Source organism: Bombina bombina, chromosome 3, assembly GCF_027579735.1.
Source record: "Bombina bombina isolate aBomBom1 chromosome 3, aBomBom1.pri, whole genome shotgun sequence".
In the NCBI taxonomy this organism is placed as follows: domain Eukaryota; kingdom Metazoa; phylum Chordata; class Amphibia; order Anura; family Bombinatoridae; genus Bombina; species Bombina bombina.
The window spans coordinates 546,282,306-546,309,805 of NC_069501.1; the positions used below are offsets into that span (position 1 = coordinate 546,282,306).

Here is a 27,500-nt window from a genome sequence, read left to right on the forward strand (position 1 = left end):
TTATAAGAGGAGGTGTTAAATATAATTTATTTTAGTAGTAGCCATATTTAATAACGGTTTCTAGTTGTAGGTTTCAGAGTTACTAGAAATATTTGAGGGCTTACTCCTCACATGGAGACTTATTAATTTGTTGTAATTACCTGAAGTTAAATCTTTTTAACACAAGCTGGAATTACACATATTTGAGGCATTTACTATAAGGACTATTTTCCTTTATTATTGCTTACTGATCACCTTCACTTTATTTGAATGATACAAAACAGTTTTTTGTATTTACTCAAAAAGTAAAATGAAAGAAGAGGAAAAACAAAAACTGCAAAAGAAAGAAGAAATTTATATATAAGTAGTTTATTTAAGACCAAAATTTAGCAGAAGCAGATAGGTGCACGTCAAGTTTATAGTGGGACATGAAGGTATGATAAAACTTCCAAACTGCAGCTTAACAAATTTCTTCAGGTTTAGCATTTGCTTCAAGAGCCCATGAAGTTGTAATTGCCCTAGAATGGCAATGCCTTAAGCCACTCTGGCGCCTGTCACCCTTTTGGTTTGTATGCTCTAGGGATGGCCTGGACAATTCAACTGGAAATGGTAGATTTTGCAGGAGCTTGACCCTTTTGGTACTATGATCAGACAATCTATCTTGCAAAATGCTTGTGTTCTACAAACAGCGTACCACATCTGGACAGTATATCGTCTTTCCCTGTGACTCTCGTCCTTCCTGGAAAAAGGAAGGAAGCACAATATCCCAATCCTTCTAAAAGGTAGAGACAACACTAGGTAGAAATTCAGACAGTCCGTAAAATATCCTTAACAGAAAGGGCTTGCAATTCAGAAACATGCCTAGCTGATGTGATGGTCACCAGAAAAATAGTTTTCAAAGTAAGGAACCTAAAGGAAACCTCACATAAAGGTTCAAATGGTGACTCCAGTAAAGTATCCAAAACCAGAGGAAGATCCCAAGATGGCACGGAAGGCCTACTTGAAGGATGAAGTCCTTGGAGAAAACCATCATGTAGGAAGTAAAGCAATTGTGAATCACAAAAGGATGCTGTAGAAGCATTATGCTGTACCATCCAGTCAAAAAAAAATATCCCATATTCTATAACAGGTTCTGGAGGTAGACCCCCTTCTAGCCTGCAAAAGGGTTTGAATAACAGGAGCTGAAATGAAATATTCATCTGTTAAAGTTAAGCAGTCTCAGCAAAAATGCCATTAAGTTGAACTGTTGCCGATTTGGGTGAGCCATGGAGGAAGTAAAATTATTCTTTGAATGGGAAGAAACCAAGGCCTGCATAGTTATAAGAGAAGAATCACTATGAAGATTGCGGTCTCTTTCTGAATCATTTCTCCTGAAGTAAAGCCTAAAGAATGGCTCCAATCCCCAACACATTTGACAATAACTGGACTGGGTTTGCTTGCCTCAAGTCCTTTGTGCATAATGCCTCTGACAAAGAGCACCCCAACCTTGTTTGCTAGCATCCATTTGAAGCAGGATCCAATCTGGCACTAGAAAGGATAGGCCTCTGGAATGATTCTGGGTCTTAAACCACCAATGAAGAATGTTCCTTAATTCCCCTGGAAAGGAAATCTGATGAGATAGACTGATGGTTTTCTTGAAATTTCTTAGAAAAATCGCACTGAAAGGACACATTCTCTATCTTGCCCATTTCCCCACATGAATGACTGATGCCATGTGCATAAGACCTTTGTAAAGACCCTTGGAGGTGTAGAAATACCAAAGGGAAGCACAGCAAATTGGAAGTGATAGTCTCACACTGTGAACCTTATATTTTTTTTTCTGTGGCATACTGTGACTGGAAAATAAAAAAATGCATCTTTGAGGTCAACAGAGAGAGACAGCGAAATACATTTGGAGGCATCAGATTGATGACTGAAAGTACAGATTCCATTTTAAAAGTTTGTAATATGCAAATTTCTTAAAAATAGAAATAATCCGAGGGTGCTATACTTAAATAGATAAGCTGTATTATGTAAATTGAATAAATAGATTTCTGCACCACAAGCTGCTTTTTACTTATACTTTTAAGAGCAAAATCAATGCTTGCAGATCCAGCACAGGTCTCTAAGAACCGTCTTCTTTTATACAAGAAAAAGAAGAGAATACAAACCCTTACTTCCATGAACCGAAATCTCATAAATGACGCATTCACTTAAATGCTTGCAGACAAATTGGTGTATAGCTTCTATTGGAGAGTCTGCCACCAAGCAGAAAAGTTTGGACCAGCAAAATAGTGTTTTTTTTAGCCTGATGGACTGGAAAGGACTTGCCACGTCCCCTGTGGTCTGGTTATGAGATTGCCAATCTTGCGCACAAAAGGAATCCTTAGAGGAAATTCTGGTACAGAGGACATTGCCTGTTTGCAAATGATAGGTTTTTATGAACCCTAGATGCCCATGGAAGAAAGGGGCTCTTTCTCCTGAACATTTAAAAAACAAAATCAATCTGTTTACAAAACAGCATATCTCCTTCAAAAGGTAATCACAGGAGGTTAACGTTAGAACCAAGATCAGCTTCCTAATTACAAAGCAACAAGACTTATGTTGGCAATGGTCATGGATTTTGCATTAAGCTCCAATATCTCTGAAGCAGCAAATAAACAAAATGAGGCAACTTTAAGATCTTAACAAAAATGTGTTACATTTGAATTTCAGGCATAGCTTGTGACAAATTATCAGACACTGAGGACAGAATATAAAGCAAGTAGAGGATGAAACATAGCCCCTTGTTGAAGATATAATCTCTAAAGATTTTGTATCCAATAAATCTTCAAATGTAAAAAGCATCGTCAGTGGAAAAAAAATCTTTTTCTTAGTCAGTCTGGAAATAGAAGCACCCCCCTTAGGCGGCATAGAAAACGGAGTATGCATTGATTTACACAAAGCAGAGTGTTTAAATATCTTTCAGGCTTCCCAAGCTGCTTTTCAGGTTTAGAAAAAATTGCTAAATACATAGATATGATAGCCTCTGAAACAGGAAAATATTCATCACTCAGGTCATGGCTTAAATGGACACTGAACCCAATTTTTTTCTTTCATGATTCAGATAGAGCATGCAATTTTAAGCAACTTTCTAATTTACTCCTATTAATTTTTCTTCGTTCTCTTGCTATCTTTATTTGAAAAAGAAGGCATCTAAGCTTTTTTTTGTTTTAAAAATGGGCCGGCATCTAACCTTGCATTCTTGTATTTCAAATAAAGATACCAAGAGAATAAAGAAAATTTGATAATAGGAGTAAATTAGAAAGTTGCTTAAAATGTCATGCTCTAAGAGGAGGTTCCGGGGGAGGAGACTGAGTGCAGGACACACTGCGAGCACGCTCTCTCTAGCTCTCCACTCTAGCCACTGGCGGTAATTTTCGCGCTCAAACCCTTGTCCAGGGAGGCTACCTATCCAAGGGCAACTGGATCCCGGATCCATAGCGGTGCTACCACAGGGCACCGCATCTCTTATTGCTTGGCCGTTACCATCTTAACCCCAGTCCTCTGCGGATATTAAACAGCAAGTACCGGCTGCTCTCCCTCACCCCTCCCACCGGTGTTGCGTGAGGAGGTGAACGGGATATTGCCCTGCAGCTGATTGCCTAAGGACTTGGGATTCCTGGAGCCAACCTAAAGAACCTACATTCCTCAAGAAAACATCTGGTCTACCAGCGGCTCAACACACCAACAAAGTGCTGTTCCAACCATTGCCTAATCTTACCGGGTTCCTTCCTGGGCCTGGACGGGACGAGGATTTGCCGCTTCTTTCCGTCCTGTGTCTGGAGAGGTGCACCTGGACCATCAGGGCGCTGACCGGTGACGTAGCTGGGTCGGCGCCGCGCTGCTCATTGGCGTGGTGTGGAAGCGACTGCTGCCTTGTGTTTCCACACACCGATGCTGCTGGTGGATTATTGGCAGCCTCCATCTACAGGTGTCGCTCAGTCATCTTGGGCTGGGAAGTAACTCGGCACTTGAACCACCGAAGAAGGAAGGAAGATATCTCAGTGCTGGCTTGATCTGCCTGCCTGGTCGCTGAACGTATAGGATCCGCCAATTCCATTGCACCAAACTGCATGGTATAAGGTACTCTCTTTCTGTTGAGGTGCACACTATATAACTGCTGAATTTTGTCTGTGCACTAGATAAAGAAGTCATCTAACAGAAAGAAATCGCAAAACCCAAAGGGAAGTTTTTTTACCCTGAAAGTCACGGCAGCATAAAAGTAAAAGCACACTTTCCTATCCATTTAAATCCCCATACTTGGACAAGGAAATTGGGTGGACCAAAAAGTGTGATTTATTTTGCTTTTTTGCCAAGCTGCACAAGTTATTAAACTTCTTCAGCGTCTTGGCTGCATGACTTTCCCTCCCTGCTCACTATAAGCTGCCCCAATAAAAAGACTGAACTATCAGAAGAACGTTTTTGATTTCAGTATACTGTCTTATAGACTAATTTTGTCCCAAATATCCCACTGTGTCCACGTTCTTTCATATTTCTAACAACATACCTGTTTTGCTTTGTCATTTAAACTTAAATGTGTTGGTATATGCTACAATTTCATTCTACTTTAATCCTCAGCCAATTTTACAGTATCCTCTTTTAGAAAAACTTAGTGTGCTAGGGTCACCTTAGGATTACTAGTAAAATTGGTCCATAGAATATATTATTTTTGCCTATGAATAAATGCTCTACATGCCTTGATTGCAGAGACCCATAAACCTGGGCATAGTTATACGCCCTGCTACTCCGCTGGTAATAATTAAAAAACAGCATATATGCTATAAAAGTTTTATTCCCATCTACTGTATAGTATTGCTGTGCCTGATCTTTCTTCGTTACTTATTCAGGTTTTCCCTGTGCTCTACTCAAAGCAACAAAATATCTTTTTGTGTAGAACACTTTTTAAGGTTCTTTGCAATATCTAGGATACTTTGGAACATAGTGCTAAGATAAGAATAAGGGGATTATGTCATTCTATGATGAAATGTTCTGATTTTCTGTGTTCTATTTTGAGACTGTTTACTTATAAGTTAACTATTAAGATGAATCTACTTCAGGTTTTCTTTAACTGATCGGCAGCCCATTTCAGAGTACAGAACATATCTTAAAAATATATCTTAAAGTTAAGATATGGTGTTGAATTATAGCTTAAGTGTCAAAGAGTATTTCCCTTTGTGTTCTCTACTCTAGGGGGGTAATGAATCACAGTCCCAGGGCAAATAGTTGATAATCTCTGTTGTGACAATTATACAAAGCTGGGTACAGGCCAGACTTAAATAATATTGAACACATAAGTGGAGTAAATTGGTGACTTTCTCCGTATCATATAGTACATCTAACCCAGAGAAATAGAAAGACATTATATAAGAATTGTCATCCTCAGGTGAATTTCAGGACTGGCGATAATTATTGAAATAAAAATATTTACTGCATAAGTAGCAGATTGTTAAGAGACACTCATAGGTATTAAAGGGGGTAAATTAATGTAGTAGTTCTTTTGATTTCATATACTGGCAAATTAAATGTGAATATACATAAAAATTGAGTACAAATTATAAGTAAATTGGATACTGTTAAAGTATAGCCTAACTCTTCAGGAATTAGGAGTGATCGCAGTTATTAGAAATAGGAGAAAAGAATAATCTGATACATAGGTTAAGCTTGTTTTGGTGTAACTTTTGCCTAAAGTAACACACCGTCATAATTTAAAAACACTATAACTCACTTTTTTTTTTTTTTTTTTTTTTTTTTTGCACACCCTCACTGAATATCCTCACAACCCACTTCTCACTCTCCCCTTTTTTTTTTTTTTTTTCTTCCTCCCTCCTCACAACACATAACACCTTTTTTCACTAATTGGCACTTTTGGGCGGGGGAATTCATCCCCCGCCCCTCTTTGATTTTCCTAAGCACTTAATTAATTCATGGATAAATTCGTGCACACGCACATTAAGACCCCTTCACCAGCTATGACGGCTAGACATAAAGACAAGAAAAATAAAAATGTGATAGAAACACAGGTAGATATTCATTCACTTTCCTCTAACCTCTCCTATAACAAAGAAAGTGCAGATACTCAAGTATTAGTATCCAGTATAACTGAAGCACTTGCCCCAAGATTTGAATCTCTCAAACTTGAGATTAAACAAGATATTGTATCTCTTACTAACGAAATCAGACAATTCTCAAATAGACTTCAAGAAGCTGAACAAAGAGTGTCAGACTTGGAGGATGTCAGCTCAATCCATAGCTCTAAATTAAAAGCTGCAGATATAATGCTATCTAAAATACAAGCTAAAATAGAGGATCTTGAAGATCGCTCGCGGAGAAACAATCTAAGAATAATAGGGGTCCCAGAGGGGAAACAATATGAAAATTTGGGAAAATTTATATCTGAAACCTTAGTACAAATACTAGGATTACCTCCTTCTTACCCTCCAATAATAGTTGAAAGGGCCCACAGAGTAGGGCGTCAATCTGACGAAGGAAGAGGGAAGATCAGAGCTAGACCAATAATAGCTAAACTACTAAACTTTCAGGATAAGATGGTAATCTTTCAGTACTACCGAAAGAACCAACCTATCTCCTTAGGGACAAACAATATACTATTATTCCAAGATTTCTCCGCTGAAACAGCGGGGAAAAGAAAAGAGCTATCCCCTACTTGCACGAAACTTATTAAAGCAGGTTACCGTGCCACTATAATTTACCCAGCTAAATTAAAAGTTACTCTCAATGATGAAGTCCATTTTTTTGAATCTGCAGAAAAAGCAGAGAAATTTGTAGAAGAACTGGGAAGGAATGACAATAGGTGAAGGAAAGAAAATAAGACAAAATAAGGGAAAGTTCAGCATAATTTCCGAATTTACAGATTACAGTTAGATATATGATGCAAGGTGTAAGTTCTGTAAGGGGGTTGTGCAGGGCCCCCGGGGGAATGCCTGCACTAGGAGGGTATATAGCTTTAGGAATTCCTTTTTTTTTTTTTTTTTTTTTTTTTTTTTTGTTTTGTTTTATTTTTTTTGTTTTGTTTTTTTCTTAGGGTGGATGAGGGATGGGCAGGGCAGATAAGTGTAAAATAACCTCCTGGAATATTGGAGGTCTCACCTCTCCCATCAAACGAAAATCAGTTTTGGTTCAATTACAAAAAATTGGTACTGATATAGCTATGCTACAAGAAACTCATTTAAATATGCAGGAAGTGCTAAAACTGAAGTTCTCATGGGTAAAGGAAGTGTTTGCTTCCACAGGCACAAAAAGGAAGAGAGGCGTGGCAATTTTGTTAGGGAAAAGAATTAAATATGAAACTTTGCACAGTATCTCAGACCCGGAAGGGAGATATATAATTTTAAAATTAAAGATAGAAGGAATCCTATATACACTTTGTAATCTATACGCTCCCAATGTGTTTGATCCAATGTTCTGGGACACTCTGCAATCAAAAATAATTTCTGAATCAACAGGATACCTAATTCTAGGCGGGGATTTCAATATGGCCCCACACCAACCCTTGGATAGACTTAGACAGAAGCCTACTGTGGGGAGGAATAAGCGAGACAGCCTAGAAACTAAAATGTTTAAGAAAATTTCCAAAAATTTGTTAGTCAGGGACATATGGAGACTCCAGAACCCAGATCTAAGAGATTTCACCTGTCTGTCTCGAGCTCATAAGACTCTATCTAGAATAGACTTGTTCCTTATTGATGAAAGACTATGTAAAATGAAAATTATAGCCAAAATACTCCCTATTTGTATATCAGATCATAGCCCTATTACAATAGAAATTCAATATAATGATTTCAAACTAGGATCCTCTCGCTTCTTCTTCCCCACATGGCTGACGAATGATGTAAAATTTAAAAACTGGTTAAAAAGCAAATATGAAGAGTATGCTGAATTTAACAAGACTTATGTTGATCGCCCAGATATTTTCTGGGAGGCTGCAAAGGCAGTTCTTAGGGGGGAAATGATTTCATATATTGCTAATAGAAATAAAACACTAAGAATTAGAGAATCAGAAGTGACAAAAGCTGTAATTAACTCATATAATCGCTATTTGCTTGATAACTCCCCGGGAAGTTGGATCAGATACATTGGAGCAAAAAACGAAAGAGACTCATTTCTAACCTATAGAGAGACTCAGAAGGAGCTTAAACTTCAGGCAAGACTTTATCGTTATGGCAATAAGGCTGGAAAGTTATTGGCCAATCTGTTAAAAAGAGAGAAAAGATCCCCATTAATAGATAAGCTTCTGCATAAGCAGAAAACCCATATAAATATAGATGATATTGCCAACATTTTCTCAGAATATTTTTCAAAAATTTACTCTCTAAGGGATTCAGACAAAGTTAAATCAGATGAATTCTGGAGCAAAATTGTCCACCCTGTACTTGACGGTGAAAAAATGCTAATGGTTAACTCCCCAATTTCTCAGGAAGAAATTCTAAAGACTATTCAGGAGCTTCCATCAAATAAGGCACCTGGTCCAGATGCATTACCAAATGAATTTTACAAAATCCTTGCACCATTCGTCGTTTCACCGCTAAGTAAGCTTTTTAACCACATGTTTATTGATGGAAAGGTGGTCTCGCCTCAGTTTTGTGCATCTCACACTACACTGATTCTTAAACCCGGGAAGGATCCGACAAAAAAGGAATCTTATAGGCCCATAGCATTATTAAATTCCGATTATAAGATCCTGACCTCCATTTTAGCCAAGAGATTGCAATTGGTACTTCCGGAAATAATACATAAAGACCAAGCAGGATTTTTGCAGAAACGAAATCTAACAGCAAAGATCAGGGAAGTATTAGTCACTATAGATTATTTTAAATCTACTGATTTGGCGGGGCAGAGGAGAGAGGGGGACTCCCCAGATTTAGCAATTGTTTCAATTGATGCAGAAAAAGCATTTGATTCAATTCATCAGGATCATTTGCTCTCGTCTCTCTATAGGTTTGGGTTCAGAGGACATTTCCATAAATTTGTGGAGAATTTATATAAAAAGTCATTCACGAGGTTAATTGTTAATAATACACTATCTTCGGAAATATCACTGGAAAGGGGAACACGCCAGGGATGCCCCCTCTCCTCTTTAACATTTCAATTGAACCCTTGGCAATAGCAATAAGAACACAAATGGAAGGAATAAAGATAGGTAGAACAGAGCTTAAAATTGCGTTATACGCGGATGACATCCTGCTATATATCTCTAACACGCAAAACAATATACCCATACTTATTTCAATTATAGAACAATTCGGATCCTTCTCGGGTTATAGGATTAATGCGTTAAAATCTGAATTATTATGGATTAGAAGGAATCCTGATTCTTCGATGGAAATTCCTTTTAGAGTCTCAGAATCATTTAGATACTTGGGGATAATGATCACTTCCGATTTAGACAAATGTTATGATCTTAATGTAAAACCAGTACTGAGAGAGATTGAGGTGAGTTTGAAATTATGGCAGAATCTCCCACTCTCGATTTCAGGTCGCATTGCCGCATTTAAAATGATCTTGCTCCCAAAGTTATTATTCATTTTACAGAATACTCCAATAATCCTCAGAAGGAAAGATATTGAAAAAATTAATAGTATGATGAGAATTTTTATATGGCAGAGCAAAAAACCCAGAATTTCGTTAATGAAACTTTCACTTCCTAAGAAGTACGGCGGACTTGCACTGCCAAATATACAATTCTACAATCTGGCCTCACTGGCCCGAATAGTTATAGATTGGATTTTAAATAAAGATTATGTAACAAATAATGAACTTGAAAAAAATGTAAGTCTACCATACCTTCCCACAGCCTTAATACACTGTAGCCCTAAGACAATCCCCCAGGAAATTAAGATATTCAAAACATTAATATATCCACTACAGGCATGGAGAAAGATATGCAAGTTATTATCTATTAAAGGAAGTGTCTCGAATTATATGCCAATTAAAGGGAACCCTAAATTTCAAGCGGGAATACAATCGGCACCCTTCCAAAAATGGCACACATTAGGTTTGAATAACATTTCTCAGATAATAGACTGGAACGGCCACTGCATTAAAACATTCGAAAGTTTAAAAAGAGAATTCAGCCTCAGCAATAAAGAATTCTTTGCATATTTACAAATTAGACACTTCATAACTAAGATAATAAATGAATCTGGTTGGAACTGGTCCTGGGGAAAGCTGGAGAATTGGCTTGTATTAGCTAAAAATGGGTTTATGTCAATCTCACCATGCTATCAATTATTGATATCTAATAAAGGGGAGATGAATCTAGGAAACTTAGCAGTTGCATGGGATTCTATGATAACTCAACATCCTATAAATTCAAATAAAATCCAGGCTTCTATTTTAAAAGTATCACAAATTACTTTATCAGCCACATGGAGAGAATCCCACATTAAGTTATTGTATAGGACCTACTACACTCCAAAAAAAGGGACAAGATGTGGGAATATTAATTTTTGTACATGCCCAAAATGCTCATTACAATCAGCAGATCTTATCCATATGATCTGGGAATGCCCCAAGATTAAACATTTTTGGGCTAAGATAGAATACTGGATTAATCAAGTTTTAAAAATCTCTCCTCTGAGGTTGGACATAATCTCTGTAATCTTTTTATGGGAAGCAACGAAAGATCTTCGGAAGCATAATAAAATAATCAATATGATTATTCTAGCGGCAAGATATTTAATCTTCAAAAAATGGAAAGGAAGGGCTAGCCCCAGTATAAATGAGCTCAAAAACTGCCTAAAAAAACAATATATAATAGAGCAAAGAGACACTAATATAGAAGAAGAGAATGATATTGAAGGTTTCTTTAAAAAATGGACAGCTTTTATTAAGATATTTCCATTAAATGAAAGAGAACATATGATATACCCATTTAGGAACTCAGAACTAGTATTGATGGGACTATGGTAGTCTTCTCTGCTCATCTCCCATCCCCCCCTCTTTTTTTTTTTTTTTTTTTTTTTTTTTTTTTTTTTTGGGATAATTACATGTTGTGTTTTAGTGTTACTATGCTCAGTGTTGTCTGGTTGTTTAAGTCCTCTTTCCCCTAGTGGATTAGGTATGTTAGGTTGGTTGATTTTTTTTTTTTTTATTTTTTTTTTATTTTTTTTTTTTTCTGTGTTTTTTTTTTTGTTTTTGTGAATAATTGACCTAAGACGGAAAGGGAAGAAAAGGGTAAAACTTAATTATTGTTAAGACTGTTATTTAAAAGATAAGATATAGCATGACAAAATAATGTAAATTATAGTATACGTTGCATCTGAAAGTTCAATTCACATTAACATTTTCTGAAGAGGAATAAGCACTATATCATTATATAATTTTGAATATCCTGAAGCTAGAGAAAAAGAAAAAATAGAAAAATGAGGTTGAGACTATTTTTGTTTCTTGCTTTTGTTCTTTTTTTGTGATGCAACAAAAATAATGTTCTTTTGCATCATGTGTATATTGTGAATATTTCTTTTTTTGTACCTATGCATTCTTTTTCAATGTATCACATATATGTTGTTTTGTGATCTTAACCTCAATAAAAAAAAAAAAAAAAAAAAAAATGTCATGCTCTATCTGAATCACAAAAGAAAAAAATTTGGGTTCAGTGTCCCTTTAAACATGGCATTGTTCATTCTCAAATACGAAAGTCTCTTTTAATGCCTCTTATTAAGTCACAGAGTGGAGGAATCAAAAGAAACCGGTGTTTCAGAATTGACCCCATTAGAAACAGAATTAATTGCTTGAACACATTCTGCAGATTTCTCAGGTGCAAAAGCAAAGCTTTCACCATAAATTTGCCCATTACAGACTTTACACAATTTCTTGTTCTGCCAGCAAGGGTCAAAACAAAGGGAACAGATGGGCTTAGGCGGAGATTCAGGACTAGGAAAATACAAGAATATTAAAATATGGCAATCACTAGAAAATATAAAAAGAAAGAAATGAAAAAAAAAAAAAAAAAAAAAAGAAAATTAAAAAACATACCCCAAAGCAATGTCAAATGTTTGTTGGACAGATACAGATTGAGGCAATACAGGCTCCACAACAAATTAAAGTCTGCACATACATATACTCTGAAATTACAAACCCCAGCCAAAAATGCCAAATAAAACAGAATTTATGCTTACCTGATAAATTACTTTCTCCAACGGTGTGTCCGGTCCACGGCGTCATCCTTACTTGTGGGATATTCTCTTCCCCAACAGGAAATGGCAAAGAGTCCCAGCAAAGCTGGTCACATGATCCCTCCTAGGCTCCGCCCATCCCAGTCATTCGACCGATGGACAGGAGGAAATATATATAGGAGAAACCATATGGTACCGTGGTGACTGTAGTTAGAGAAAATAATTCACCAGGGCGGGCCGTGGACCGGACACACCGTTGGAGAAAGTAATTTATCTGGTAAGCATAAATTCTGTTTTCTCCAACATTGGTGTGTCCGGTCCACGGCATCATCCTTACTTGTGGGAACCAATACCAAAGCTTTAGGACACGGATGAAGGGAGGGAGCAAATCAGGTCACCTAAATGGAAGGCACCACAGCTTGCAAAACCTTTCTCCCAAAAATAGCCTCCGAAGAAGCAAAAGTATCAAATTTGTAAAATTTGGCAAAAGTGTGCAGTGAAGACCAAGTCGCTGCCTTACATATCTGGTCAACAGAAGCCTCGTTCTTGAAGGCCCATGTGGAAGCCACAGCCCTAGTGGAGTGAGCTGTGATTCTTTCAGGAGGCTGCCGTCCGGCAGTCTCATAAGCCAATCGGATAATGCTTTTAAGCCAAAAGGAAAGAGAGGTAGAAGTCGCTTTTAGACCTCTCCTTTTACCAGAATAAACAACAAACAAGGAAGATGTTTGTCTGAAATCTTTAGTAGCCTCTAAATAGAACTTTAGAGCACGGAGAACGTCCAAATTGTGTAACAAACGTTCCTTCTTTGAAACTGGATTCGGACACAAAGAAGGTACAACTATCTCCTGGTTAATATTTTTGTTAGAAACAACTTTAGGAAGAAAACCAGGCTTAGTACGCAAAACCACCTTATCTGCATGGAACACCAGATAAGGAGGAGAACACTGCAGAGCAGATAACTCTGAAACTCTTCTAGCAGAAGAAATTGCAACCAAAAACAAAACTTTCCAAGATAGTAACTTAACATCTATGGAATGTAAGGGTTCAAACGGAACCCCTTGAAGAACTGAAAGAACTAGATTTAGACTCCAGGGAGGAGTCAAAGGTCTGTAAACAGGCTTGATCCTAACCAGAGCCTGAACAATGCTTGAACATCTGGCACAGCTGCCAGTCTTTTGTGTAGTAAGACAGATAAAGCAGAGATCTGTCCCTTTAGAGAACTTGCAGATAATCCTTTCTCCAAACGTTCTTGAAGAAAGGAGAGAATCTTAGGAATTTTTATCTTATTCCATGGGAATCCTTTGGATTCACACCAACAGATATATTTTTTCCATATTTTATGGTAAATTTTTCTAGTTACAGGTTTTCTGGCCTGAACCAGAGCATCTATCACCGAATCTGAAAACCCACGCTTTGATAGAATCAAGCGTTCAATCTCCAAGCCGTCAGTTGGAGGGAGACCAGATTTGGGTGTTCGAATGGACCTTGAACAAGAAGGTCCTGTCTCAAAGGTAGCTTCCATGGTGGAGCCGATGACATATTCACCAGGTCTGCATACCAAGTCCTGCGTGGCCACGCAGGAGCTATCAAGATCACCGAGGCCCTCTCCTGATTGATCCTGGCTACCAGCCTGGGAATGAGAGGAAACGGTGGGAATACGTAAGCTAGGTTGAAAGTCCAAGGTGCTACTAGTGCATCTACTAGAGTCGCCTTGGGATCCCTGGATCTGGACCCGTAGCAAGGAACCTTGAAGTTCTGACGAGACGCCATCAGATCCATGTCTGGAATGCCCCATAATTGAGTTATTTGGGCAAAGATTTCCGGATGGAGTTCCCACTCCCCCGGATGAAATGTCTGACGACTCAGAAAATCCGCTTCCCAATTTTCCACTCCTGGGATGTGGATCGCAGACAAGTGGCAGGAGTGATCCTCCGCCCATTGAATTATTTTGGTCACTTCTTTCATCGCCAGGGAACTCCTTGTTCCCCCTTGATGATTGATATAAGCAACAGTCGTCATGTTGTCTGATTGGAACCTTATGAATTTGGCCTTTGCTAGTTGAGGCCAAGCTCTGAGAGCATTGAATATCGCTCTCAGTTCCAGAATGTTTATCGGGAGAAGAGACTCCTCCTGAGACCATAGACCCTGAGCTTTCAGGGATTCCCAGACCGCACCCCAGCCCACTAAACTGGCGTCGGTCGTGACAATGACCCACTCTGGCCTGCGGAAGCTCATTCCCTGAGACAGATGGTCCAGGGTCAGCCACCAACGGAGTGAATCTCTGGTCTTTTGATCTACTTGAATCATTGGAGACAAGTCTGTATAATCCCCATTCCACTGTTTGAGCATGCACAGTTGTAATGGTCTTAGATGAATTCGTGCAAAAGGAACTATGTCCATTGTTGCAACCATCAATCCTATTACTTCCATGCACTGCGCTATGGAAGGACGAGGAACAGAATGAAGCACTTGACAAGAGCTTAGAAGTTTTGATTTTCTGACCTCTGTCAGAAAAATCCTCATTTCTAAGGAATCTATTATTGTTCCCAAGAAGGGAACTCTTGTTGACGGGGACAGAGAACTCTTCTTTGTTCACCTTCCATCCGTGAGATGTGAGAAAGGCTAGAACGATGTCCGTATGAGCCTTTGCCTTTGACAGGGACGACGCTTGTATTAGAATGTCGTCCAAGTAAGGTACTACTGCAATGCCCCTTGGTCTTAGAACCGCTAGAAGGGACCCTAGCACCTTTGTGAAAATCCTTGGAGCAGTGGCTAATCCGAATGGAAGAGCCACAAACTGGTAATGTTTGTCCAGAAAAGCGAACCTTAGGAACTGATGATTTTCCTTCTGGATAGGGATATGTAGGTACGCATCCTTTAGATCCACGGTAGTCATAAATTGACTTTCCTGGATGGTGGGTAGAATCGTTCGAATAGTTTCCATTTTGAACGATGGTACCCTGAGAAATTTGTTTAGGATCTTCAAATCCAAAATTGGTCTGAACGTTCCCTCTTTTTTGGGAACTACGAACAGATTGGAATAAAATCCCCTTCCTTGTTCCTCTATTGGAACTGGGTGTATCACTCCCATCTTTAACAGGTCTTCTACACAATGTAAAAATGCCTGTCTCTTTATTTGGTTTGAGGATAATTGAGACTTGTGGAACCTTCCCCTTGGGGGTAGTGCCTTGAATTCCAGGAGATAACCTTGAGAAACTATTTCTAGCACCCAAGGATCCTGAACATCTCTTGCCCAAGCCTGAGCAAAGAGAGAGAGTCTGCCCCCCACCAGATCCGGTCCCGGATCGGGGGCTACTCCTTCATGCTGTTTTGTTAGCAGCGGCAGGCTTCTTGGCCTGCTTACCCTTGTTCCAGCCTTGCATTGGTTTCCAGGCTGGTTTGGGTTGTGAGGCATTACCCTCTTGCTTAGAGGATGCAGAATTAGAGGCTGGTCCATTTCTGCGAAAGGGACGAAAATTAGGCTTATTTTTAGCCTTAAAAGACCTATCCTGTGGAAGGGCGTGGCCCTTTCCCCCAGTGATGTCTGAAATAATCTCTTTCAAATCAGGTCCAAATAAAGTTTTACCTTTGAAAGGAATGTTAAGCAATTTTGTCTTGGATGACACATCCGCTGACCAAGACTTTAGCCAAAGCGCTCTGCGCGCCACGATAGCAAACCCTGAATTTTTCGCAGCTAATTTTGCTAATTGCAAAGCGGCATCTAAAATAAAAGAGTTAGCCAATTTAAGTGCGTGAACTCTGTCCATAACCTCCTCATATGGAGTTTCTCTACTGAGCGACTTTTCTAGTTCCTCGAACCAGAACCACGCTGCCGTAGTGACAGGAACAATGCATGAAATTGGTTGTAGAAGGTAGCCTTGCTGTACAAAAATCTTTTTAAGCAAACCTTCCAATTTTTTATCCATAGGATCTTTGAAAGCAGAACTATCTTCGATAGGAATAGTAGTGCGTTTGTTTAGAGTAGAAACTGCCCCCTCGACCTTGGGGACTGTCTGCCATAAGTCCTTTCTGGGGTCGACCATAGGAAATAATTTCTTAAATAAAGGGGGAGGAACAAAAGGTATGCCGGGCTTTTCCCACTCTTTATTTACTATGTCCGCCACCCGCTTGGGTATAGGAAAAGCGTCGGGGGGCACCGGAACCTCTAGGAACCTGTCCATCTTGCATAATTTCTCTGGAATGACCAAATTGTCACAATCATCCAGAGTAGATAACACCTCCTTAAGCAGTGCGCGGAGATGTTCTAATTTAAATTTAAATGTCACACCATCAGGTTCAGCTTGATGAGAAATTTTTCCTGAATCTGAAATTTCTCCCTCAGACAAAACCTCCCTCATGGCCCCTTCAGATTGGTGTGAGGGTATGACAGAACAATTATCATCAGCGTCCTCTTGCTCTTCAGTGTTTAAAACAGAGCAATCGCGCTTTCTCTGATAAGTAGGCATTTTGGATAAAAGATTTGCTATGGAGTTATCCATTACAGCCGTTAATTGTTGCATGGTAATAAGTATTGGCGCACTAGATGTACTAGGGGCCTCCTGCATGGGCAAAACTGGTGTAGACACAGTAGGGGATGATGTAGTATCATGTTTACTCCCCTCATTTGAGGAATCATCTTGGGCAATATCATTATTTGTGGCAGTACTGTCCTTACTTTGTTTGGACGCTATGGCACAATTATCATATAAATTTAAATGGGGAGACACATTGGCTTTCATACATATAGAACATAGCTTATCTGAAGGTACAGACATGTTAAACAGGCTTAAACTTGTCAACAAAGCACAAAAAACGTTTTAAAATAAAACCGTTACTGTCACTTTAAATTTCAAACAGAAAACACTTTATTACTGAATATGTGAAAAAGTATGAAGGAATTGTTCAAAAATTACCAAAATTTCACCACAGTGTCTTAAAGCCTTAAAAGTATTGCACACCAAATTTCAGAGCTTTAACCCTTAAAATAACGGAACCGGAGCCGTTTTTCAATTTAACCCCTATACAGTCCCAGATATAGTCTTTGCTAAGACCCAAACAAGCCCTGAGGGGAATACGATACCAAATGACGCCTTCTAAAAGCCTTTTCAGAGATTCTTAGATCCTCACACATGCATCTGCATGCCCTGCTCTCAAAAAACATAATTTATGTAAGAACTTACCTGATAAATTCATTTCTTTCATATTAGCAAGAGTCCATGAGCTAGTGACGTATGGGATATACATTCCTACCAGGAGGGGCAAAGTTTCCCAAACCTCAAAATGCCTACAAATACACCCCTCACCACACCCACAATTCAGTTTAACGAATAGCCAAGAAGTGGGGTGATAAGAAAAAAAGTGCGAAAGCATATAAAATAAGGAATTGGAATAATTGTGCTTTATACAAAATCATAACCACCACAAAAAAAGGGCGGGCCTCATGGACTCTTGCTAATATGAAAGAAATGAATTTATCAGGTAAGTTCTTACATAAATTATGTTTTCTTTCATGTAATTAGCAAGAGTCCATGAGCTAGTGACGTATGGGATAATGACTACCCAAGAAGTGGATCTTTCCACACAAGAGTCACTAGAGAGGGAGGGATAAAATAAAGACAGCCAATTCCTGCTGAAAATAATCCACACCCAAAATAAAGTTTAATGAAAAACATAAGCAGAAGATTCAAACTGAAACCGCTGCCTGAAGTACTTTTCTACCAAAAACTGCTTCAGAAGAAGAAAATACATCAAAATGGTAGAATTTAGTAAAAGTATGCAAAGAGGACCAAGTCGCTGCTTTGCAGATCTGGTCAACCGAAGCTTCATTCCTAAACGCCCAGGAAGTAGAAACTGACCTAGTAGAATGAGCTGTAATTCTCTGAGGCGGAGTTTTACCCGACTCAACATAGGCAAGATGAATTAAAGATTTCAACCAAGATGCCAAAGAAATGGCAGAAGCTTTCTGGCCTTTTCTAGAACCGGAAAAGATAACAAATAGACTAGAAGTCTTACGAAAAGATTTCGTAGCTTCAACATAATATTTCAAAGCTCTAACAACATCCAAAGAATGCAACAATTTCTCCTTAGAATTCTTAGGATTAGGACATAATGAAGGAACCACAATTTCTCTACTAATGTTGTTGGAATTCACAACTTTAGGTAAAAATTCAAAAGAAGTTCGCAACACCGCCTTATCCTGATGAAAAATCAGAAAAGGAGACTCACAAGAAAGAGCAGATAATTCAGAAACTCTTCTGGCAGAAGAGATGGCCAAAAGGAACAAAACTTTCCAAGAAAGTAATTTAATGTCCAATGAATGCATAGGTTCAAACGGAGGAGCTTGAAGAGCTCCCAGAACCAAATTCAAACTCCAAGGAGGAGAAATTGACTTAATGACAGGTTTTATACGAACCAAAGCTTGTACAAAACAATGAATATCAGGAAGAATAGCAATCTTTCTGTGAAAAAGAACAGAAAGAGCAGAAATTTGTCCTTTCAAAGAACTTGCGGACAAACCCTTATCTAAACCATCCTGAAGGAACTGTAAAATTCTCGGTATTCTAAAAGAATGCCAGGAAAAATGATGAGAAAGACACCAAGAAATATAAGTCTTCCAGACTCTATAATATATCTCTCGAGATACAGATTTACGAGCCTGTAACATAGTATTAATCACAGAGTCAGAGAAACCTCTTTGACCAAGAATCAAGCGTTCAATCTCCATACCTTTAAATTTAAGGATTTCAGATCCTGATGGAAAAAAGGACCTTGTGACAGAAGGTCTGGTCTTAATGGAAGAGTCCACGGTTGGCAAGAGGCCATCCGGACAAGATCCGCATACCAAAACCTGTGAGGCCATGCCGGAGCTACCAGCAGAACAAACGAGCATTCCTTCAGAATCTTGGAGATTACTCTTGGAAGAAGAACTAGAGGCGGAAAGATATAGGCAGGATGATACTTCCAAGGAAGTGATAATGCATCCACTGCCTCCGCCTGAGGATCCCGGGATCTGGACAGATACCTGGGAAGTTTCTTGTTTAGATGGGACGCCATCAGATCTATTTCTGGAAGTTCCCACATTTGAACAATCTGAAGAAATACCTCTGGGTGAAGAGACCATTCGCCCGGATGCAACGTTTGGCGACTGAGATAATCCGCTTCCCAATTGTCTACACCTGGAATATGAACCGCAGAGATTAGACAGGAGCTGGATTCCGCCCAAACCAAAATTCGAGATACTTCTTTCATAGCCAGAGGACTGTGAGTCCCTCCTTGATGATTGATGTATGCCACAGTTGTGACATTGTCTGTCTGAAAACAAATGAACGATTCTCTCTTCAGAAGAGGCCAAAACTGAAGAGCTCTGAAAATTGCACGGAGTTCCAAAATATTGATCGGTAATCTCACCTCCTGAGATTCCCAAACTCCTTGTGCCGTCAGAGATCCCCACACAGCTCCCCAACCTGTGAGACTTGCATCTGTTGAAATTACAGTCCAGGTCGGAAGCACAAAAGAAGCCCCCTGAATTAAACGATGGTGATCTGTCCACCATGTTAGAGAGTGTCGAACAATCGGTTTTAAAGATATTAATTGAGATATCTTCGTGTAATCCTTGCACCATTGCTTCAGCATACAGAGCTGAAGAGGTCGCATGTGAAAACGAGCAAAGGGGATCGCGTCCGATGCAGCAGTCATAAGACCTAGAATTTCCATGCATAAGGCTACCGAAGGGAATGATTGTGATTGAAGGTTTCGACAAGCTGTAATCAATTTTAAACGTCTCTTGTCTGTTAAAGACAGAGTCATGGACACTGAATCCATCTGGAAACCCAGAAAGGTTACCCTTGTCTGAGGAATCAAAGAACTTTTTGGTAAATTGATCCTCCAACCATGATCTTGAAGAAACAACACAAGTCGATTCGTATGAGATTCTGCTAAATGTAAAGACTGAGCAAGTACCAAGATATCGTCCAAATAAGGAAATACCACAATACCCTGTTCTCTGATTACAGACAGCAGGGCACCGAGAACCTTTGTAAAAATTCTTGGAGATGTAGCTAGGCCAAACGGCAGAGCCACAAACTGTTAATGCTTGTCTAGGAAAGAGAATCTCAGAAACTGATAGTGATCTGGATGAATCGGAATATGCAGATATGCATCCTGTAAATCTATTGTGGACATATAATTCCCTTGCTGAACAAAAGGTAAGATAGTCCTTACAGTTACCATCTTGAACGTTGGTATCCTTACATAACGATTCAATATTTTTAGATCCAGAACTGGTCTGAAGGAATTCTCCTTCTTTGGTACAATGAAGAGATTTGAATAAAACCCCATCCCCTGTTCCGGAACTGGAACTGGCATAATTACTCCAGTCAACTCTAGATCTGAAACACATTTCAGAAATGCTTGAGCTTTTACTGGATTTGCTGGGACACGGGAAAGAAAAAATCTCTTTGCAGGAGGTCTCAACTTGAAACCAATTCTGTACCCTTCTGAAACAATGCTCTGAATCCAAAGATTGTGAACAGAATTGATCCAAATTTCCTTGAAAAAACGTAACCTGCCCCCTACCAGCTGAGCTGGAATGAGGGCCGCACCTTCATGTGGACTTAGAAGCAGGCTTTGCCTTTCTAGCTGGCTTGGATTTATTCCAGACTGGAGATGGTCTCCAAACTGAAACTGCTCCTGAGGATGAAGAATCAGGCTTTTGTTCTTTGTTGAAACGAAAGGAACGAAAACGATTATTAGCCCTGTTTTTACCTTTAGATTTTTTATCCTGTGGTAAAAAAGTTCCTTTCCCACCAGTAACAGTTGAAATAATGGAATCCAACTGAGAACCAAATAATTTGTTACCCTGGAAAGAAATGGAAAGTAAAGTTGATTTAGAAGCCATATCAGCATTCCAAGTTTTAAGCCATAAAGCTCTTCTAGCTAAAATAGCTAGAGACATAAACCTGACATCAACTCTGATAATATCAAAAATGGCATCACAGATAAAATTATTAGCATGCTGAAGAAGAATAATAATATCATGAGAATCACGATGTGTTACTTGTTGCGCTAAAGTTTCCAACCAAAAAGTTGAAGCTGCAGCAACATCAGCCAAAGATATAGCAGGTCTAAGAAGATTACCTGAACACAGATAAGCTTTTCTTAGAAAGGACTCCATTTTCCTATCTAGAGGATCCTTAAACGAAGTACCATCTGACGTAGGAATAGTAGTACGTTTAGCAAGGGTAGAAATAGCCCCATCAACTTTAGGGATCTTGTCCCAAAATTCTAATCTGTCAGGCGGCACAGGATATAATTGCTTAAAACGTTTAGAAGGAGTAAATGAATTACCCAAATTATCCCATTCTTTGGAAATTACTGCAGAAATAGCATCAGGGACAGGAAAAACTTCTGGAATAACTACAGGAGTTTTAAAAACCTTATTTAAACGTTTAGATTTAGTATCAAGAGGACCAGAATCCTCTATTTCTAAAGCAATTAGGACTTCTTTAAGCAAAGAACGAATAAATTCCATTTTAAATAAATATGAAGATTTATCAGCATCAACCTCTGAGACAGAATCCTCTGAACCAGAGGAATCATCAGAATCAGAATGATGATGTTCAGTTAAAAATTCATCTGTAGGGAGAGAAGTTTTAAAAGATTTTTTATGTTTACTAGAAGGAGAAATAACAGACATAGCCTTCTTTATGGATTCAGAAACAAAATCTCTTATATTATCAGGAACATTCTGCACCTTAGATGTTGAAGGAACTGCAACAGGCAATGGTACTTTACTAAAGGAAATATTATCTGCTTTAACAAGTTTGTCATGACAATCAATACAAACAACAGCTGGAGAAATAGCTACCAAAAGTTTACAGCAGATACACTTAGCTTTGGTAGATTCAGCACTTGACAGCGATTTTCCTGTAGTATCTTCTGACTCAGATGCAACGTGAGACATCTTGCAATATGTAAGAGAAAAAACAACATATATATAAAGCAAAATTGATCAAATTCCTTAAATGACAGTTTCAGGAATGGGAAAAAATGCCAAAGAACAAGCTTCTAGCAACCAGAAGCAATAAAAAATGAGACTTAAATAATGTGGAGACAAGAGTGACGCCCATATTTTTTCGCGCCAAATAAGACGCCCACATTATTAGGCGCCTAAATGCTTTTTGGCGCCAAAAATGACGCCACATCCGGAACGCCGACATTTTTGGCGCAAAATAACGTCAAAAAAATGACGCAACTTCCGGCGACACGTATGACGCCGGAAACGGAAATAGAATTTTTGCGCCAAAAAAGTCCGCGCCAAGAATGACGCAATAAAATGAAGCATTTTCAGCCCCCGCGAGCCTAACAGCCCACAGGGAAAAAGTCAAATTTAAGGTAAGAAAAATGTTAAATTAAAATGCATTATCCCAAATATGAAACTGACTGTCTGAAAAATAAGGAAAGTTGAACATTCTGAGTCAAGGCAAATAAATGTTTGAATACATATATTTAGAACTTTATAAACAAAGTGCCCAACCATAGCTAGGAGTGTCACAAAAAATAAGATTTACTTACCCCAGGACACTCATCTACATATAGTAGATAGCCAAACCAGTACTGAAACGAGAATCAGCAGAGGTAATGGTATATATAAGAGTATATCGTCGATCTGAAAAGGGAGGTAAGAGATGAATCTCTACGACCGATAACAGAGAACCTATGAAATAGACCCCTTAGAAGGAGATCACTGCATTCAAATAGGCAATACTCCTCACATCCCTCTGACATTCACTGCACGCTGAGAGGAAAACCGGGCTCCAACTTGCTGCGGAGCGCATATCAACGTAGAATCTAGCACAAACTTACTTCACCACCTCCATCGGAGGCAAAGTTTGTAAAACTGAATTGTGGGTGTGGTGAGGGGTGTATTTGTAGGCATTTTGAGGTTTGGGAAACTTTGCCCCTCCTGGTAGGAATGTATATCCCATACGTCACTAGCTCATGGACTCTTGCTAATTACATGAAAGAAAACAACTGCGCATTAATGGCGCGAAAATGAGGCTCAGTCTATGACTAGAAAGGCCCCCTGACTGAAAAAGGTGTCAAATACAGTGCCTGCCGTTTTATAAACGTTCCCCAAGATTATAAATGCCAATTATTAGCCTAAATCTGAATAATATGCACAAATAAAGCAATCGATTTAGCCCATAAAAATGTCTACCAGTTTTTTTAACCCATAATAAGCCCTTTATTCTGTTTGTTTTTGACTAAGAAAATGGCTTACCGGTCCCCATGAGGGGAAATGGCAGCCTTCCAGCATTACACAGTCTTGTTAGAAATATGGCTAGTCATACCTTAAGCAGAAAAGTCTGCTAACTGTTTCCCCCAACTGAAGTTACTTCATCTCAACAGTCCTATGTGGAAACAGCAATCGATTTTAGTTACTGTCTGCTAAAATCATCTTCCTCTTACAAAGAGAAATCTTCATCCTTTTCTGTTTCAGAGTAAATAGTACATACCAGCACTATTTTAAAATAACAAACACTTGATAGAAGAATAAAAACTACATTTAAACACCAAAAAACTCTTAACCATCTCCGTGGAGATGTTGCCTGTGCAACGGCAAAGAGAATGACTGGGATGGGCGGAGCCTAGGAGGGATCATGTGACCAGCTTTGCTGGGACTCTTTGCCATTTCCTGTTGGGGAAGAGAATATCCCACAAGTAAGGATGACGCCGTGGACCGGACACACCAATGTTGGAGAAAACTGCAAATACCTGCAGTATTAAAATGACATGATTTGAAGGAAGCAGATCTTCGTGGGAAAGAAGAGACTCCAGGAAGAACGGACCACCAAGCACAGCTGTCAAATGCACACACCAAGGCTAGATTGGAATCGTGCTCAAAGCCCCCTTGATGCCACCTTCTTATGATGTCAAGGAAACATGGAAGCTCCCAAAATAAACTTTGGGCGGAGAACCCACTGCTGCATGCTACAACAGTGAAGTCAAAGATTTCCATGGCGCCAGATTGAAAAGGTAAGCCAGAGCTAGCAGCACTTGGGGGAATCTGGACAAAAAGTAATTAAAAAACCACACAGAGGAAGACCTAGTCCTGTCTACCACCTGGCTGGACAGAACTAGGAGGGGGTGGCGATTTAGATATACCTTTATACAGGTAACAAGGGGAGGAGCAGTTCTGTCCATGCCCCTTAGGACAGGGCTACTTACTGTTAAGTATTAACAGGGAGGGACAATATATAAAAGGTCAAAAAAGAGTGATTTGTAAATAAATGTGCTCCCATTGATTCATTTTACACTCTAGCAAGTAAAAATGAATCATTGAGAACTTATTTAAGGGGAGAAAAAAATATCCCAGTACAGCGTGTCCCTTTAATTATTAGCTAAGAGCCAGGACAGTTTATAAAGGATACATGATAGTTTACATCACTGAAGAAACACAGACCTCCTAAAAAGGTATTTAGGGCTACATACAGGCCTGGATTGATATATCTTTCTTAACATGATTGAAATAACTAATTAGCACACCTGGTCTCAAACAGAATCAGATATAAAATCTGGCAGTATGTGGTTTCAAGTACACATTAACTGTAAATTGACACCTAGATTTTATTGCCAGATGGTAAACTCACCCTCAGAAGTCTCTCGGAAAGTATCACTACTTTTCCTCTTCCTCCACTTCCATGGTTTAAAAAATTTCCCAAACCCCAAGAACTTGCTCTTTCTCTTTGTGGGGGGAGAGGGCTGGGCGGCGGGTATTGCAGGTGTGTCCCCCTCCTCTGCTGTAAAGGTACATAAAAAAAAAAGTGAAGGTCACATCAGTTGTCAACACTACATTGGTTTATGTACAATAGGAAGCACTACTGTGTCTGTAACATATAGGGGAAGATGTCCTAAGTGTAATTAATAAGAGGAGGATGACATTGCTTGTGTAATATAGGGAGCAACTGCTGACTTGGAGTGTGTGTGTGTGTAATATTTGGATACTGGCATTGCTGTATTTTACAGAAGGAAACTAACACTGCTATGAGTGTAACAGGGATACTGGCACTGCTTTGTGTGTATAAGAGGGGGTGGATGACAGCATCACTGTGCGTGTTATAGGAAACTACGGTGTCTGTAATAAGGGAAGGTAAACACTACTCAGTATGTAATGTAATATAGGGAGGTTAACGTGTGTAATGGGGACTGGTGCAGCATGTGTAACAAGGAGACAAGCATCACATTATGTGTAATATATGGAGGCTGACTGTTGCTGCATGTGTAATAAGGGAGGCTAGAATGAGTTATTACACAATACAGGGAGTGGAGAGGAGATAATTAAAGGATTTAACCCTCTAACGAGCAGACTGATGAGGAATGTAATAAGATGGAGAAAAATACATGCCTGACTCCCACCGATACTTCAACTCTGTGGCAATTTAACCAAATTGTTGCCAACAATATTCAGGTATACAAATGGGCACAAGGAAATATACAAAGAGGAAGAGTTAAGTGTAGTTATTGCAACTATCCCCCTGACCAAATACAGACGTGTGCAATGTGTAAGCAACACATTACTGAAGACAGCTGCCATAAGCAGAGAGGCCAAGCAAAGTACAAATGTGAAAACATGCATAAATCAAATACACAATTAAAGTTGTATAGTCACTGGTATCCATATAGTTGTGCTTTCAGTTCCTTAGCGCAGATTCATCTTAATACATTGCAGTCATAATACAGATATTTATTTATACATGCATAACCTTAACTATATACTAACACAAACCCATATCCCAAAATACCATAAGAGCCTTTCATACAAGTTCATGAGGCTACCTTACTAATTGCCATACAGGGTAGCAGAGTTCACCCTTCAGTACCCACCCCCCTGCCATATTTGATACTAACCCCGCAGTGCTGGGTTCATCGGTCGGGAAAAGAATGCGTGCCCCATCGCCACCCTCTGTGTGTGTTTCTTAGGGTTTCTTTCACGATAGGACCACAGAAGCTTATCTAAATACCCCCAAGAGGGGGAGAGTATAGAGTTAGGAAAGGTTGTATATTTATACAGAGTAGAGCAGCCGAGTGAGAAACATACACTGGGAATTTAATATCAATGCCGCCCTCTTAACCCATTCCCCACCTCTACGTTTCAAACTGGATTTACAGGATCCATGCTGTAATTAGCAGTCCTGCTGTCAACAGAAAGCAGTGAGACAGAGAGAGGAGTCTCCCTGAAGTAGGAATGAGACGTCTACTGACTTACATTGTACAGTGTAACAGATCTCAATAGCTCCCTAAAGCTATTTGAGTTCTTAATATAAACACATCCTATCTTCATGTAAGATTTCTCTATACTTTTCCTCTATCATATTTATGAATATATATATATATATATATATATATACACACATACTATATATATATATATATATATATATATATATATATATATAATATATAAATAAAATCTTTTTTTCTTGAAATTTCTAATAGTCAAGTAAAAATTTGACTAGTAATTTTGTGTGTGTGTGTGTGATATGTATGTTATAAACCTAGTCTAGAACCCTCCATAATGCGTCATATAACCTTCTTACTTTTCCTTTCTATATATAACCTTCTATAACTTCTCTTCTCTATAATAAAGTCTCCCTATAAATTTCTCCTACCTCATTTTATAACCTCTCCCTATAACTAAATTTAAAATTCTTCAGTAAGCACATAAACATCCTACTTCTCCATATAATCTCTGCCTATAAATTTCCCTTAGCTTTCCATATAAATTCCTCATATATTTTACAATTAAGTTCACCCTACAATTTCTCCCTCTCCCTCAATATAAGCTTTACCTGAAACTCTTCCTCTTTTTCTTCATATACACCAGCTTTCTAAATCACAGAATTTTGTGATACCTGTAACCGATTTAAAAAAAATAAAAAAAAATATATATATATATATATATATAAATAAAAAAAACAAACAACTCAGCAGATAAGGAGTTACAAGTTACTCTGTGAGTCACTTGTTGCCCCTCCCTCTTAGTGACACAGGTCTCTGTTCTCAAGGGATGAGCCATCCTGCCCAACATCTGTACTTCCCTCTACCTACAAGGGAACACCTTTTAAAAGAATACTTCTCAGTTGAACTTCTCCTAGTGCTGCTAGGCTTGACGCCAAAGTAACCACACACTTGATATAAATGAAATCCTCTAGTAAAAATAAAATCTTAATCTTCAGTCAGCATGTTTAGACCTTGGTAAGCGCTACAGAGTTTCTGGAATATCTCCAAGTCAAGAACAACCATCCTATGCAAGTCTTAGACATAGCAAATATATATATATATATATATTTTATATATGTAATGATC

The 27,500-nt window shown here is 38.8% G+C and overlaps 1 protein-coding gene across 2 annotated transcripts in view; it reads right to left on the bottom strand.

Moving 5' to 3' along the window:
* PHACTR4 (phosphatase and actin regulator 4) overlaps positions 1-27,500 on the bottom strand; it is a 404,839-nt gene that overhangs the window by 207,966 nt on the left and 169,373 nt on the right. For both annotated transcript variants that reach the window (XM_053707046.1, XM_053707045.1), the window contains exon 3: positions 24,785-24,934. In XM_053707046.1, coding sequence (XP_053563021.1) covers positions 24,785-24,934 — 150 coding nt within the window. The remainder of the gene's footprint in view (positions 1-24,784; positions 24,935-27,500) is intronic.